Here is a 16,448-nt window from a genome sequence, read left to right on the forward strand (position 1 = left end):
AAAAAATGAAGCTTTGTGCACTACATTACCTTTTCATTGTAAAGTTTTCCCTTTATTATGAGGCTTGTGTGCCATAATGTATTTGTTGAATTATTCTGCTCTTTTGCTAAAGCACATAATAGCATAATTGGTGTATCTGTTTTGTTAGAGTTGCTTTGTTAAATGAAAAAAAAAGGTTTAATCCTTTTTTTGTTTCTTTTTTTGCACATTTGAAAGAATGTTACAAACAGCTTTTTTAAAAAATCAGCAGGATACCTGATCTGTCAAAATTTTCTCAGCTTTGATGTTGAAATAAAAAAGTGAATTACACCATTGGGATATGTCAATGGATTTCTTAAGTTCATCTCGGAGGGGGTTAAACCACTTAATTAATTAACACCTACATTTGTGTCATTTAGCTGTAGTTTGTATTTGTTTCTCTTTGAATCTAAGGTAATGTTATAGAATGCTTAATGATGTGAAGAAAAAGAGGAATAATTAAATTTAATTATTAATAAATAAATAAATAAATAACTTAACAATTAAAACAGAATGAAGAAAAATTCCAATGGTTTTAAGATGTAGATAAAAGGGGCAAAATCTTGAAATGTATCCTCTTAAAGCAGATTTGTTAAATATACAATCTTAGGCTGGTTTCAGTAAAAAAAACCTCTAATCAGCCCCTAGTGACTCACATCAAGCCCATGCTGTTCCTTCTTCATCTGTCCCTTACTCCATCAATAATTGCAAAAACAAATTTGTAAGCAAAATTGCAGCACTCCTAAGATTTAGTAGCACAGTACAGGATTGGAGTTGTGTATGGGTTTAGCAATGTACCAGTGTCAAAGTGAGTTTGTCCTCCTTGGTCAGAAGCTGAGATCTACATTGGATTCACTAACGCCATGTTAAAGTGAGGCATATCCCAATTTTAACCATTGTGCATGCAAACTTAAAATGTTTGGGTAATATTGAGGAGATCAACATTATTCCTGAAGGGGTTAAGTTTAGAGTGTCTATCATATTGATCCCTGATGGTTCTAGTATAGTTGAACAATGCTTTCCAAATCAGATAATTAGGCTCTTTTGCTAAAGCACATAATAGCATAATTGGTGTATCTGTTTTGCTAGAGTTGCACACAATCTTTTCATAGCTTTACTCGGATTATTTCAAAGGGAACAGAAGCATCCTTCATGGTAGAAAACTGCTTTTTAGGATGGTTTCCCCCTCCCCGCATTAATACTACATCTGGGACAGAAAAAAAGTGGGAAGAAGAAAACAAGTCCCATTTTATTTTATTTTAGTAAAAGGTTTTATTGGTTTTAAAAACATTTATAGGGAAAAGGTAATAGGGTACATAGTATATTTTAGTAGCTCCCATGTTAGCAATAGAAATCCCCCCAAATCTCACACTTTTACAATTTTAAAAATAACATGTAAAGGATAGCATAAACAGAATTCTTACTTTATATCAACAACATGTTCAATCATCTCTTTCTTTGTCACTTTCTAGTATATCAAAAATTACAATAATATTTCAGATATTTTTATTTTTGTGACCTGAGCCTTTTCGATATTGCTCCCTCCTCCCTGCCCCCGGGTGGAGCCGTGCCCCCCACTCTCCATATCTTGTACATTGCTGCTTTTTCCCCCACCTCCGCTATCTTCGTCCTCTGGGAGGGAAAGATGTTTTTTAATAAAGGCCTCTGCCTCGTCCACTGTCTTAATTCTAACTCGGCTTCCATCCCAGAAAATCAGCATTCCTTCTGGCAATAACCATCTGAACCAAATTCCTCTATTATATAGTTTTTTTGATAAGGAAGCGTACTTCCTCCTTTTTTCTCTAATCTTTTTTGGAATTTGCTTTAGAATGGTAAGTCCCATTTTAGACTACATATTACTATTAGTGATGCTATTTATTGCTTGTCTTATGTTAACCTACCCATACACGCAACAATATTTTGTTTTCAGATGCTATACCAATATAGTCATTAGTACATTCCAGAACAGTTAATAAAGGAAGGGGCATTTTAGGAGAGCAATTGGGGCAGGGAGGTAAGAGAAATTGCCTTAAAATTAACTATAATTTATACTGAAGCTATTAACAAATAAATTTAATATATACATTAAACAAATTAATCATGGCCTGGAGGGATATGAATGCATTGCATGTATCTCCTGATTATTGGGATGCAGGCAACTGTATGTTGGCTTGCAGGTAGTCTACAGTTCAATCAGCCTAGCTTACATAAAATAGCATGACCATGTTTGGGGAAAAACGGACTTAACTTACACTTGGCAAACACTAACTAAATATGTGAATAATGGCCAGTGCTATCTCATTACCATTAGGCCAGACTGCTAAATGTGACTTGGCTAATAAAACAAGTAACATTGTTTACTTTTGTTCAGTCTTACTGAAACATTTATGTGACAGCGTTATTTGTTTGTGCTGATGCTTCATGCATTGAAAGACAGTTTTTGGTTAATGTGCGGTTCTTTTCTAGAGCAATTCTTTTCCAGCAATTTGAAACTTTGACCGTTAAGTGATTGACAAGACTCACAAAGATTTTAGCGTTCTGAAACAAAACAAAAGTTGATTATCACCCAAAGTGTACTTTTTCTGTGGCCCTTCAGACCTTGGTCAGCTCTTCTTCAATATGGTACCCTTCTGGCATGAATACAGAGGATTGTTCAGGTGACAGGCACACGTTGTGGGGAATGTTAAAAATTAGCAGGCTGCATGTATATTACTCAGATTAGCACGTCAAGGCAGAATGCAGTCACAAACCCTCAGCAAACGGAAAGTTACGTCAATTCACACAATTGATCATAAACCCAGTTGAAAAAGGCCTTACAGTTCAATTGGTCCCTTGGGTAAAGGTCCCTACATTCTGAGCTGCTTTCCAATATGGAAAACAAACTGTGGTGCAGTTTGGATTCTGCAGTTAGCAAAGCAGGTCGTGAAGGGCCTGTTATTCAAAGCCAAGGTTCTTGTGTATCATTTCTCACTTTCTCGGGCAGAGCAGACAAAAATTCAAAGGATTCTGAGGCAAGGTGCAGTTTGGGTTGCAATGATACATAGAACTGGTCTGACTTGAACAAGAATTATGTTCAGTGCATGCCATCAGTGCCATCACCCCTCCTCCTCCTCATCGTCATCTTCATGGATCGCTTCAACTTTATCCATGCACAGAAGGTGGAGCAATTAAGGTAACCTGCACACCTGTGTCCTGCACAGCAATGGCCATAGTTGTTCATTGTTGGGAAGTGTTGTTCAAGTCATTCCTGAGAGAATGGCAATCTACTGGAATTGGTAGCATAACTAAGAGGTGGGATTCAGCATTGCTATGTTACTGGATGAAAATAAACTGCTTTCAAGCAAGCCCGAGGCTCTTAAACATTATAAAACATAATCTGCAGGAGTTTTTACTTTGGAGTCAGAGCTAATGATCATGATGGATCAGTATATTGCACAGAGCTGTATACTTTTATAAAACCAGAAGGTTGAGATTTTTAGATTCACCACACTGTTTCAGATATGGGTAACTGTATTGAAAATCTGGTTTTATCTATTAGTGACTCTTCAGAATTATTTATTATTTTTTCTACCCCCACCTTTTATATTTGTTTTATAAATAACTCAAGACTGGAAACATATAATGCTCCTTCCACCTTATAGTTTTCTCAAAAGAACAACATGTGAGAAAACTGCAGTCTCCTGAATAATCTTCCAGGCTGGGCTGGGCAAAAAAAAAAAAACAATTTGAAAGGTAGAAGATGTGACCATATTTATAGGGTTGTGCATAAAGATTTTTCCAGAATAAGAGTCCATGTTTATTAGCTACAAGGACACCACATTAACATTTACTGCAAATTCTCAGTTTGTAGTTGTAGTAGGAGGAAGAATTTGTACACACGTCTAAATTCACATATGGAAACAGGCTCTTTGGGAAAAAATCGGAAAAGAGACTGGCCAATTCCAGAGGTTCATAGGGGTTTAATCCATATATAATATCTTCACCTTTGCAAAATACCTCTTGGGCTGGCCTGACAGTGAAGATTGCATCTCACTGGTCATAGAAAAGCTAGTTGCACGCACACCCAAGAATCTGCTGCCCATATTTATATTCTCTTCTTGGAAATGGATAGGTGATGCGACATCATGATCCATGTGGTTTAGACTAGTTTTCTGTCACTCTGATTGGCTAATCAGATTTTGAAGCTGTACCTGATCTATCGTGGGTAGAAAGACTCTGGAATCTTATTCAATCCCCCAAGCAATGGACACTTTAAGACATACTGCCTTTTCAGAATAAACCAATATATAGGAAACGCTTTTTGTCTCCATAACCTAGGCTACTAGTGACTAAAAAAAGGCTTTCTAAACGTTATTCATTACTAATTGTTATACCTTCCAAGTTATTGCCTGTGGATTTGTTCCATACAGAGGTGATATTCAGGAGGTTCTGACCAGTTCTGGAGAACTGGTAGTGGAAAAGTTCAGAGAACCGGTAAATACCACCTCTGAATGGCCCCACCCCCATCTATTCTCTGCCTCCTGGGTTCCATCATTTCCCTATTTCATTAAATTTCATCTCTCATAATACTACACTTTGATAACCCTGGACCGGGAGACTTTGGCCCTCCAACATTCATGAAATTAACAGCTCCCAGCATCCCTCACCATCATCCCTGTTGGCTGGAGGTACTGCTGTGACTTGTCATTTGGCAATCTCCAGAAGGCCACCTGTTCCATCTCCCCAAAGCGCCAGCTCATCCCATCTGGAATCTATCAGTGTTGAATATTGATGTTAATAGAACAAACAAAGTGGCGTTAACATCTCGGTTCTTCAAATAAAATACATTAAAACAACACAGAGCACTTTGAGTTTTACTTTAAGAAGTTTCTTTCTACTCTGATGAAGAGCCATTTTATAAAATTCAGATTTTTATCTGCTGTTTGCAATGCATAGCAAAGTTTGGCTTCTACCAACATTGAGGTTTATTTATCTCTTTGAAGCAACTTTATATTTGGCAGTCTAAATAAATGGTTTTCATCAGGTTGTCATTTATTTTTTAGCACTGTACACAAATCACTTAACTGTGATTAAGATCAAGAATCCTTTCTTCAAGCAACATATTAATACTACTGTTGAGCCATCATCTCTGATGCTTCCAAACTCTACATCAGCTTTGGAACTACTAGTTTATAACTTGGGATATTTATTTATTTATTTATTTTATTTTTCTTTTTTTCTTTCTGCAGTGGTTTGTTCTGTTTGTAGCAGGTTAACACTTTCTCTCTGCCTTTTCATTTTCTGGATTATAGGGACTGCACTTCTTAGCCATGAAAAAAGAGGCTGCCACTGGAGTAGAGAGACCAGTTTTGGGTCTGGTTGTTGTTCCCACTGGGTGGGGTTTCCCATAAATTGGAAGCTTGGGAAAAAATGTTCCATGCTCATTTGTTTTTCTACTTGGGGCAAATGCAGTGTAAAACAGAGTGAATTTAGGGCCCCCATTTCCTGGCTACATTAACATATATGGCAATAGTTTTACTCAGCAACCCTATATCTTTATTTTGTATTGTTTTGTTTTAACTTTTTAGGATGCACATCACCCAGAGTTGAGATGGGCAGTTATAGAAATCAAATCAAATCATTAAAAACAAGACATTTAAAAGCTGGAGGGGATGAAATGGTATAATATGCAATAAATAAACCAACCAATCAACAAATAAATATCTAGATTAAAATAATTGTCATGCCTTGGGATGGATATTGTGGCCTGTCCATATTTTGTCTGTCCAAACTGGCCATACTCTTGTATCTGACCACGACTAAGGATGAAAAAAAAAACTTCTTAGCAAATAACAGAAGCCTTCTTCTTAAGCTAGCCTTCTGCTGCATGCTTTGCAATCAGTGATATTTCCAGAAATAAGTGATTTGTAGACCAAAGCTGACTTCTGAATCCACAGCAACACACATTATTTATGTGTGTTAAAAAGCAAACCTAGTCACGTTGGTCATTAGAAAAAACAACAACCACATATATGACCATATATAGTGGGAGAAATCTTTGAAAGATCAGCACAGAAGAACATGCTATATTTCTTCGAACCTGAAGGAAGGGGCTGCAGACAAACTCAGATGGTAGGATTGCTTTAAAAACATGTTCAACTTGGGGAGAAGAAAAGGATTTTGATTCTAATTTCCGATGAGTCTCAAAGTATACAAGAGAAACAATGACCAGACTCCATCGTTGACTACATGGCCTCAGGAATGATTCTCCAGGTCTTCTAGTTTTACAGGTTCAAGAAATAATTATTTTCAAAGTAAAGATTTGACACTGAAAAGAGGAAGGCCAAGAGAAGAATCCAATTTCATAAGGTTGGTGTCTGCAGGATCCTTAGCTAGTGAAGTGACTGCTTGCCTAACAAAGAACAATACAATTCCTGAGCAGCAGGGGGGAGATCATAAAAGTCAAGATGGCAGCCACCACATGATTAAAGCCAACTCCCTTTTTATATGCAATATAACATATAATTCACTTGTACAGAGATATGTGTACAAGTATTGTATATATTTTATATATGGTGGTAGTGGTCACTTTTTAAATTGTATTTTCTTCCATTGGACTAGGGAGCCAATTTGGAGTAGTGATTAAAGATACCAGGCTAGAAACTGGGAGGCTGTGACTTTTAATTCCCCTTTAGGTTCAAAACCAGCTAGATGAGTTTGGGCCAGTCATTTTCATCCCTAAGAAAGAAACCAGAGGAAGCCACTTCTGAGGCTCTTACGAAGAAAAGTGTAGGGATTAGTCCAGGCAGTTGCCAAGAGTCAAAAAACTATATCAAAGATACAACAGCTCCATGGACTGCTCTATTGAGCACTATGTATCCTGTTCCTTAGAGTAGCTTTTTTTTTCAGCCTGTTGTTGGCTGGATCTGATGTGAGTTGTGATTGACATTTATGATGATCTATATCTCTTTTGCCTTTCTTGTTTTATGGATTTCACTGAAGTTTTTACAAGACATAGTATCAACAGCTCACTGGTGATCAGATGAATTAAATTTATCACTTTTTTATGAGTACAATTATTTATTTGGCAAAGCCAAAAAAAGTCAACTGGTTCTATAATTATTTGCTTTCGAAGTAAACAAATAAAAGAAAGCTCACTCAAGGTTTCCTTTGCCTTGCTTTTTCCTTTCAACAGATTTAATGTTAGATCTTGGGGAGGCATGACTCATTCAGGGCGTTGCTTCTGTGCATCTGTGGAGATTTCAGATAACATGAGTTGGTTTTTAAAAGAAGCCATTCTGGGGGAGTAGCCAACGTCATGACGATATGGATGTGCGGTCTCGATGCTCCAAGACTGCAGCCGATACTTTTGCCAATGGGTGGTCCAATCGGACCTAATCTGTCCCGCAGAGACGGTGAACAGGAAGAATACGTCTTGCTGATCTCAGGGACATTGCAAAGTCCCTGATCGATCCAAGAGAAATTATTCAAGCCGGCGACAAAAAATCCAGCCATTAGGCTGATGAAGTCGGGGCAGCTCCAAAATGGAAGGATATGGAAAAAGGAAGTGTTTCCAGCTTGTGAGGAATTTTTACTGTTTTAAAAGAGACTGCCTATAAAACACTTAAAATTAATTTAAATTGGAGAACAGAAGAAATAAGCGGCGGATTTAAGTTTGGAATGGTTTTGGACAGTGGGTTATCTTGCTTTTTAAATGCTATTTTCATGGATGGAATTTATGCAAGCCTTTTAAAACGAATGGATTAAGTTTTCTTCTATTTTTTTTCTTTTATTATTCTTTGTAACCTATGGGCTAAAATTCTCCTCTTTCATTACTGTGGGTGTTCTTCTAACTCATTCAAGAATCGGACTTTTTTAAAACTTGAAATACAAAAAAGATACAAAAAGAAACAAAGAAAATTGCAACAATAGCACTGCTACTCGGAGGCTGTGGGTTTGTGTATTGGAAACGAAACACTCTTACTGTTCTCACTGATTATCTGGCTTGGCACTCCAAGGTCTCACTGCTTGTTTATAGAGAGTGATAAGAAGAAAAGCATACAGATGTCCCTTTGAAGTATATCTTTAACCAGAGAAAAGTGAAAATAACACTTTATTGTGAATCTATGCTTAATCTTGTTAAAACCTTCCAAGCTAGAGCAGCAGTGTTTGTTATCTGGAGATAATGGCACAATTTCAACAGCAGAAAGAAACTTTAAGTCTGCAAAAGATATTCTCAGAAATACAGAAACTATCAAACACATATGAGAGGATAGAGAAGAAGTTGGAAGACTTAGAGCATCTAACAGTAAAATATGGTGAAGTTGGAGATGTTTATCAAGTGGAAAAAGTGGTAGTTAAAATCCTAAAAATCGAAGAGGAAAATGAATATAAAGAAATTAAATTTGCTGATATTTATCGTGATTGGTTTGTCTCTGAAAATGGAAAGAGTGGAATACTGAAAGAGGAATTAAATGGAGGGGAAATCTACCCCAGATGGCAAGATACAGAAGAAGAAAAAAACAAAAGAATTTATGGATTTAAAGAGAGAAATTTTATTAGCAATATCATTGATAACACTACCGACAATCAAAGATAAGCTGATTAAGGAAACAGAAGAAGGGCATCGGAATTACATGAGAGATTTTATAAGCAAGGAGTTGCTAAGAGGAGTCCATACAAAGTTAAGGAGACGATTAGAGGATTGACACCACAAATGGCAGAAGATATGAGACTGTTTTGCTACTGGAAAGATACAGGTTGATAGATGGAAGAGTATAATTTAAAACTAGTTAAACTTAGTGAAATTTAGTGACAATAGATATAATTAATAACTGATAATGATAAGAATGTATACAATGTGTAGTATTATGATAAGTAATAATTGGATATGAATATTGAATGGTACCCATGAAAGGAAGATTAGAAATCCTTTTGGATTATATATAAAGGTTAATAAAAAAGAACTAAGTTAGATACAGTTAAGTCTTGATTATTAGGGGGAAATGTTATGATAAAGGATATAGTTAAATAGGGATAATGGAGGGATAATGATAACAACGTATATATATGTATGGGTACAACATAAGGAAACTGGATGTAAATTGTAAACAGTGATTTGGAAAGGAGGATTCGAAAATTTTGTTATTAAATATTATGGATGTTTAGCTAGAATAGGACATAAGGATTCAGTGTCATTGGAGGATTTTAGAAATAGTAAATGAAATGCCAGTATGTGGTTATGTATTAAATCTTGGTATATTTTATGATGAAGGACGTTTAAACAATTATAGTCAAATGAAAATGGAGGTATGATGATGGCAACATGCATAAATATCTGAGTTAAAATACTTGAGTTAATATGAATTATGTTTGTTGACTGTGGAAGAGATGCACGAAAGCCTTTTTGTACCGATACACTTTCTACAGTATGTAAAGAAGGATGTGTTGTGCTTGTTTTGGAAATTAAAAAAACATATAAAAAAAGAAGTGATGAATTTTGAATCCCTATATAAAGATTGTTATTGCATTGAAACTGCATCTTATTGAGAGAAACTCATATTTTGCCCTTTGCTCTAAGTTCTTTCTTTCTGTTTCCTTACTTGATGATTGATTCATATATTTTCCATATTATCAAAAAGTCTTATTCCCAAGTACAGGCTCTGCTCATTAAACCATCATTTCTAGAGTGAAAATGGTTGATGTGGATAAATGTGGTGTTCTCTTAGGCAGGAAGAAAGAATAGTAAACCCCCCATACTGATATGTGGAAATGATAATTAGAAACTGTTTGGTGTGACAAGAGGAAAGAGGAGGAATGATGAATTGCAAGCTTGTCTCATTCCTTTTTCTTTCTTTTGTGCACAAACAAATTGCTATTCATGGTGAAACAGTCCTATTTTTATATAAAGATATCCATCCCTTGAATTGGATGTCTAATAATTAGAGAGACATGCTCAGACAGTTTTCTTGGCAACTCTTTAAGCTATGGCTTAGAGAGCTTTTCTAATAGTAAATAGTCCTGAAAATTCCAAATGGTTCCCTAAACAAAACATTTACCTTAACTTCTTATAGCCCTCCTAATCCTTTTTGCTGATGATTTTGTCTGAGACTTGTTCCCCATTGCTCATCCTCTATAAATGTTACTGTTAAGTATAAGTCAAAAAGTCTTCATATTCATTTCCCCTTAATCTGAAATCATGATACTGGAGTAATCCAGTTCATGTATCTACAGAAAAGTTCCCCACTGTAAACAATTGTGTCGCATCCACGAACAGCTATCTTTTCATAAAGATCAGACTATTCTAAAGGAAGAAATGCTGCTCTTTATTGGCTGAATTCTATATTGCTCACAAATCATTGGGAAATATATTTCTGCAACATTTATATCCTTCTTAATATTTATAATTTTCTGACATTCTGGTATTAAAAGATTTCTAACTTCTTGGAGAATTCTAGGGTTTACTAGAGGATAGACAACGATTATCAATTCAATTTTTATTATAGAATTTAACAACAGTAATTTACTCTTTGTTCATCTCTATAAATATAAAGGAAGTTACTGCAATTTTTTCAACTTGTTTTTCTCTCTCCAATTTCTTTCTTCTAGTCTAATGACTAGCTATCTTTTCAAAGTACGTTAAAAAAGAAGGTAGAATGTATTAATTTTTTGCAGGGCCAATTTTGAAAAGAAAATTAAAACAGGAATAACCTTTGCAACAAAAATATTCCCCAATTTTAAAGTTGGAGTTCCAGCTATAACACCCATAATTGCCCTGTGTGTACCTGAAGTGTGAGAAATGGAATTACAATGTTTTACTCGAGTAAGATAGTTTTTCAAGTGGAGAAACAGGATAACATAGCTTAATATCCATTGTAGCAATAATCAGAGATTCAGATAAGTTTATGTCTGTCACAAATTTTCTTCAGGTAAGTAATCTGATTTGTCCATCATGAGAGGCAATGACTGTGTGTGTGTGTGTGTGTGTGTGTTTGTGTGTGTGTATGTGAAAAAACATCATATAACCCACTTAATAAGAGGTGCCAATACAAACACGTTTTAATATAATAAAATTAAGTTTTAAGATGTGACACCAATTTGATTCTAGTTCAGAGTTCCTTGAAGGAAATGTATCTGTGTGTATGACTCTGCATTTTAAGATGAACTAGGTGGAACAGATGGCTGGCATTTATGTTTAGGTGGGGATGTACATAACTTCTCATTACCTAAAGAGCCAATTGATGAGGTCTTGCTTTCTGTCAGAGCCAGAAGCCTCTATTGGTATATCACAAATCCAGGGTTTTTATGTCTTTGTACAACTTACTGGACAGGAACTTCTTTCAATCCAGGCATGGGCCGAAGTACAGAAGATGCAGAAGGGGCTGTAGTCAGAGTTGGATTTTCTCTTTTCTCTCCTTTGGATGTAAAGAAGCTATTTAGAGGTTTCTTTGCTGCCTATTTTAAGGCTTACAGTAAAGCTTACAAAATAAGTTTTAAAATCAAAGGTAAACAATTAACAAGAAAAAGTAAGAAAAATATAAAAAGGAAAAGGGAAATTCAAAAGTAAGTGCAGATAAATGGGAACAGAATTTTTTTAAAAAAATACAAGAAAAAGGAGGAAAGCGTATGCAAAGAAATGACTTCCCCCTTCACGTTGACAAGTACAATTTCTCACCGTCTCTAACATTTCAACCAAAGGTCTCTTCTTCCCATATTTCATCTCTTATTTATAGACAAATGATAAAACTTCATTATTCAATCTTGATAAGCAAGTCCATTAAGAGTTACCAGAAGTAAAAGCACATAAATTTTAACAGTAATCAAATAAATCAGTTTCATTATTCTTTCCTTTTTAAAAAAAACACAATAACTTATCTAAAAATAAAACAAAGGTTTATTCTTCCCATATCTTATCGACAAAGAAATCTTTAAAGCCTTATGATTCAGACTTAGTCAAGAAAAACCCATTAAGAGCTACCAGAAACAGCAACATATTAAAAATCTTAATCTTTAATGCCTTTCAATAGCATGCCACATTAATTTATTGTAATTTCCTCTTTGTCTCTTCTCAAAAACTCCTTTAAAAGTTTAACACATACAATAACATATGTATTTTAACAACAACAAAACAATACCCACCTCTTTTCCCCATCATAGCTATAAGCAACTTTGCTAACTTTTAGTAGAGTTGGAAGGGACCTTGGAGGTCTTCTAGTCCAACCCCCTGCCTAGGCAGGAGACCCTATACAGTTTCAGACAAATGGCTATCAAACATCTTCTTAAAGACTTCCAGTGTTGGGGCATTCACAACTTCTGGAGGCAAGCTGTTCCACTGATTAATTGTTCTAACTGTCAGGAAATTTCTCCTCGGTTCTAAGTTGCTTCTCTCCTTGATTAGTTTCCACCCATTGCTTCTTGTTCTACCCTCAGGTGCCTTGGAGAATAGTTTGACTCCCTCTTCTTTGTGGCAACCCCTGAGATATTGGAAAAATGCGATCATGTCTCCCCTAGTCCTTCTTTCTCTTAAGCTAAACAACTCTTCAAAGCATCGACATTCAGCACTGTACTTGAAGACAACACCGTTTTTTGAAAATTTCATACACATTATGCGAAGGCCTTCCTCCCTAGAGAAGGCTCTAATGCTGGGAAAGGTGAAAGGAAAAATAGGAGGACAAAGGGAAGCAAAGTGCGTGAGATCAGTTACATTGATGAGGGATATGCCAGTAGAAGCCCTGAAAGATCTGGTTAATGAAGTGATATGTGCAAGAGTGGGCTTCAAAAATTTCAGCAACAGGTTCTCTGCCTGGTTGCTGGGTGAGTGTGGCCATGGTGGGAGTGGCCTAGTTGGCCTCCTGCACCATGGTGGGGGGGGAGGTTTGCCTTCCCCAGGCCCCGGCGGCTTTCCTCAAGCCTCTGGGAGGGAGAAAGCTACATCTCCCAGGCTCAGGAGGCCTTCCGGGAGGCCCATCCCTCCCCCCACGAGCCTCTGCCCAGGCCTTGCACTTACCTCGCATCCAAAATGGGCCGCATGGAGACTCCAGGGAGGAGAGGGGCGGAAGGTGCAGTGCAGGGTGGTGGGGCCAGCCAAGGGTGGGATTTGGAGGTTCTCCGAACTGGCCATGTTAGCTACGGGCTCTCCTGAACCCGGTTGAACCCATAGCTGCCCACCCCTGCATATGTGGAAATGAACTTGGGAGACAGGTAGAAGAGTCACAGTGTGGGTAATGGTCAGACAAGTGCCAGCTGAGTCCGCAGAAGCAGTGCAGCACAGCAAATGTCTCAGAAGGGACATTTGGACTATTTTCTTGGACAGTATGGATGAGAGGTGTACTTTCAGTCTTGCAAGGTTCCGTTAATATAACCTTACAATAAAGTTAGAAATGGTACTTCTGCGTGTGTTTCTTGTCTGGACTACTTTGCAGAGCTGATAACTAGGGACAGATCATCATAGAGAAAATCTATGTGGCTGCAAACTCAATGGCACATAATCAATAAAATGCACAGATACAAACACACTGCTCCAAAATATATTTCGAGGATTTCCTGGTTTCTTTATCAAGAAATAAATACACCAGTCTCAGCAAACTGTACATATATAAATATTTTTAATACTTAATATCCATGGTTGTTCATAAAGTTTTCATGATTTCATTTCTTACATATTCTTTTTAAATTATAAAATGTGCCATTTACAATTTGTGCATTCAAAGCAAAGATTAGAACATCGTGCCTCACTCAAACCCCCACCAAAAATGGGGGAAAATAATATACTGCCTTGCAAGCTTTTAAAATTGTATGTTACAATGGTTTCTAAAATCACTCCAGTTTGTTTCTTACAAGTATATAGGTTTATATGTAAGTTTAGTTTAAAATACCAGTAGAGTAGTTAAATAAAGATGGCATAATAGCTCTATAATGAGCAGTACATATTGGTCCTTCTTCAAACTGAAGTCCTCCGCTAGGTATTGTATAGAGTGATGGTCAAAATTATAAAATTAGCTGAAAAATCCAGGATGCTGTTTAGGGAGAAAAATTTTCTATTACTTAGTCAAAGTCCATGGAAGAGATGCAAGTTTTTAATGGCCCAATTCATGAATTCCATTTTGATACCGACAGACATTTCATTTATTTATATCAGCAGGGAGGTCATGGAAATCATACTAAATTCTGGGTACTGCATTTGAAATATTATTCAGCTGCTGGTAATCTTTTCATAAAGGTGGCGGGCCGTTTGTGTATCTAAGCATGGGATGGAAGGAGCGTGCAAAATTATTTGAGAGGGTGCAACTATAGTCCTCCTCGCTCGCTGGAACCAAGCAGGCTAGGGCCATCAGAAGCAGCAAGAGAAGCTGGAGAGGAAGAGCTGCTCTCAGCACCCTGAGGAAGAAGCAGTGCTGCGGTCGTGACTGATGCCCCTGGTTTTCAGAACGGGAGGAACCGGAGCCACCTCTTGTGGGCCTGAAGAGAGAATCCAAAACAGAAGTAAGCCAATACAACTCTGGAAAATGGTAGCTGGATCAGTGTGTTCCCCAAATACTATTTACTGAAAAAATATATATGGGGCATTCATAATAAGTGGTTCCAAATTTTCTGGATGTGAGGCTCAGAAATCCGATGCATCTTTATTAAAAAAATTATCTGGAATCTCCAATAGTACCAACTACAACAATAATCTGTCACACTAATTTAAGATACACTTTATCATATCAATGTCTATGAATGCAAATGATATGGCTTTAGAATACATAATTTTAAGAGTTAGATTGAGGGCGCCATGCATTAACAATGGTTCTTTAGAAAGCTGCCCAGATTTTTTTTAAAAAAAAGAATTTCTTGCAAGAGTACAGTAATATGTCAATATACAATTAGAAGATATTATCATCCAGTTAAGTACATATTGTATATAATAGCCTCTTTTTGCACTGAATCAGCATCAAACCAATAATATTGTTTTCCTCTTTTATTGTAGTATAATTTATAACTCTAGAAAAAATTTATTCAGCAAAACCTAACAGAATGACTTTCTGCTTGCCATGACAAGCATTTATTTCTAATTCAGAAGATACATCCACCTTTATATCTAGTAATTCATCATAATGACTGCAGCATTGTTAACCTTAAAGGGTGTGTTTATGTGCATTTTATTACTAGGGGGCAATTTAGGGCATCTCTCTAATCTTCCGAACATCAAGAAATCATGAATAGGATTGCTAGTTTCACTTGACAAATGGAGACATGAATATCCAAAGCTAAAAAGTGATTAACTGTTTAAGATGATAGGGCTAGTTAAGAGATCCAAGATTAAAAGTATAAAAGTTGCAGATTATTTACAAAACACCACCAAGGTTAAGGTGGAAGGTGCCATCATTTGGTATTCTAGGGCCCTGGGTTATGACGATATTGCAAAGATATGGCACTTTTAGCAACATCAGAGCATTCTGTATTAAAGTTTAATTAAACCCAGCATCCCAGGACCTTAAGGAAATCAACTGGCCAAAATACAGACAAAGGGAATAGGCAGTGCTACTTAATTTCCACCTGAGATTGTGCATAGACTCTTGTATTGAAAGACAGTTTTATTTTCATGGCGTTCACTTATTCCTCAACAATGTGTGTACTGCTGTTCTCCTTCCCACTTGCGCTTAGTGTGGGAAAGAGTACAGGCTCTGATTACGCAAACCTTTTGAAAAAAGGAACATATGGATCATATTTAGATCCTAGAGTTAGGCACATACAGGTAGCCCTCAAATTTCAACAATCTGTTTAGTGACCATTCAAAGTTACAACTGCACTGGAAAAAGGGACTTCTGATCATTTTTCACACTTACCACCATTGCAGCATTCCCCTGGTCACATGATTTACACTCGGATGCTTGCCAACTGGTTCATATTTATGACGGTTGCAGTATCCCAGGATCATATGATCGCCTTTTGCGACCTTCAGACAGCAAAGTCCATGGGGAAGCCAAATTCACTTAACAACCGAGTTACTAATTTAACAACTGCAGTGGTTCACATAAAAAATGTGGAAAGAAAAGTTGTAAAATGGGGCAAAACTCTTTTAATAACTTTATCTTTTAATAAACATAAAGTTTAGGATCAATTGTGGTTATAAGTTGAGGACTACCTGTATATGCCACAGGGATTGTGAGGAAATTAATGAAGAATAGAAATTTGTTTTCTTCCATTGTGATGATTTTTGCACTGCTGGAATACCTGGTGGCATGGTCCCTATTTCCTAAAAAAAATCAGAACTATAATACTGGGTTCAACTCTGTCTTTATCTGTGAGTCTTAGGTCAGAGAACCTGGTTGTAGTCCTACAAATTAAGTCATCATTGACTCTAATTTCAGACTTTCATCAATTAGTGGTGTTCAATTCTTTTAAAAGTAAAACATTTGAGATTTATACTTTCGACTGATTATTGCTTTCATTTGATCATCCGTGTCTAA

At 36.5% G+C, this 16,448-nt stretch overlaps 1 protein-coding gene across 1 annotated transcript in view; it reads right to left on the bottom strand.

The window, feature by feature from the left end:
• Positions 1-13,582: 13,582 nt before the first annotated feature.
• SYNE1 (spectrin repeat containing nuclear envelope protein 1) overlaps positions 13,583-16,448 on the bottom strand; it is a 325,193-nt gene continuing 322,327 nt past the window's right edge. The window contains exon 145 of the mRNA XM_081943908.1: positions 13,583-14,454. Within this exon, the coding sequence (XP_081800034.1) occupies positions 14,208-14,454 (247 nt within the window). The 3' untranslated portion in view covers positions 13,583-14,207. The remainder of the gene's footprint in view (positions 14,455-16,448) is intronic.

The sequence above is a fragment of the Natrix helvetica genome (genome assembly GCF_964273705.1).
Source record: "Natrix helvetica genome assembly, chromosome: 2".
Lineage (NCBI taxonomy): Eukaryota > Metazoa > Chordata > Lepidosauria > Squamata > Natricidae > Natrix > Natrix helvetica.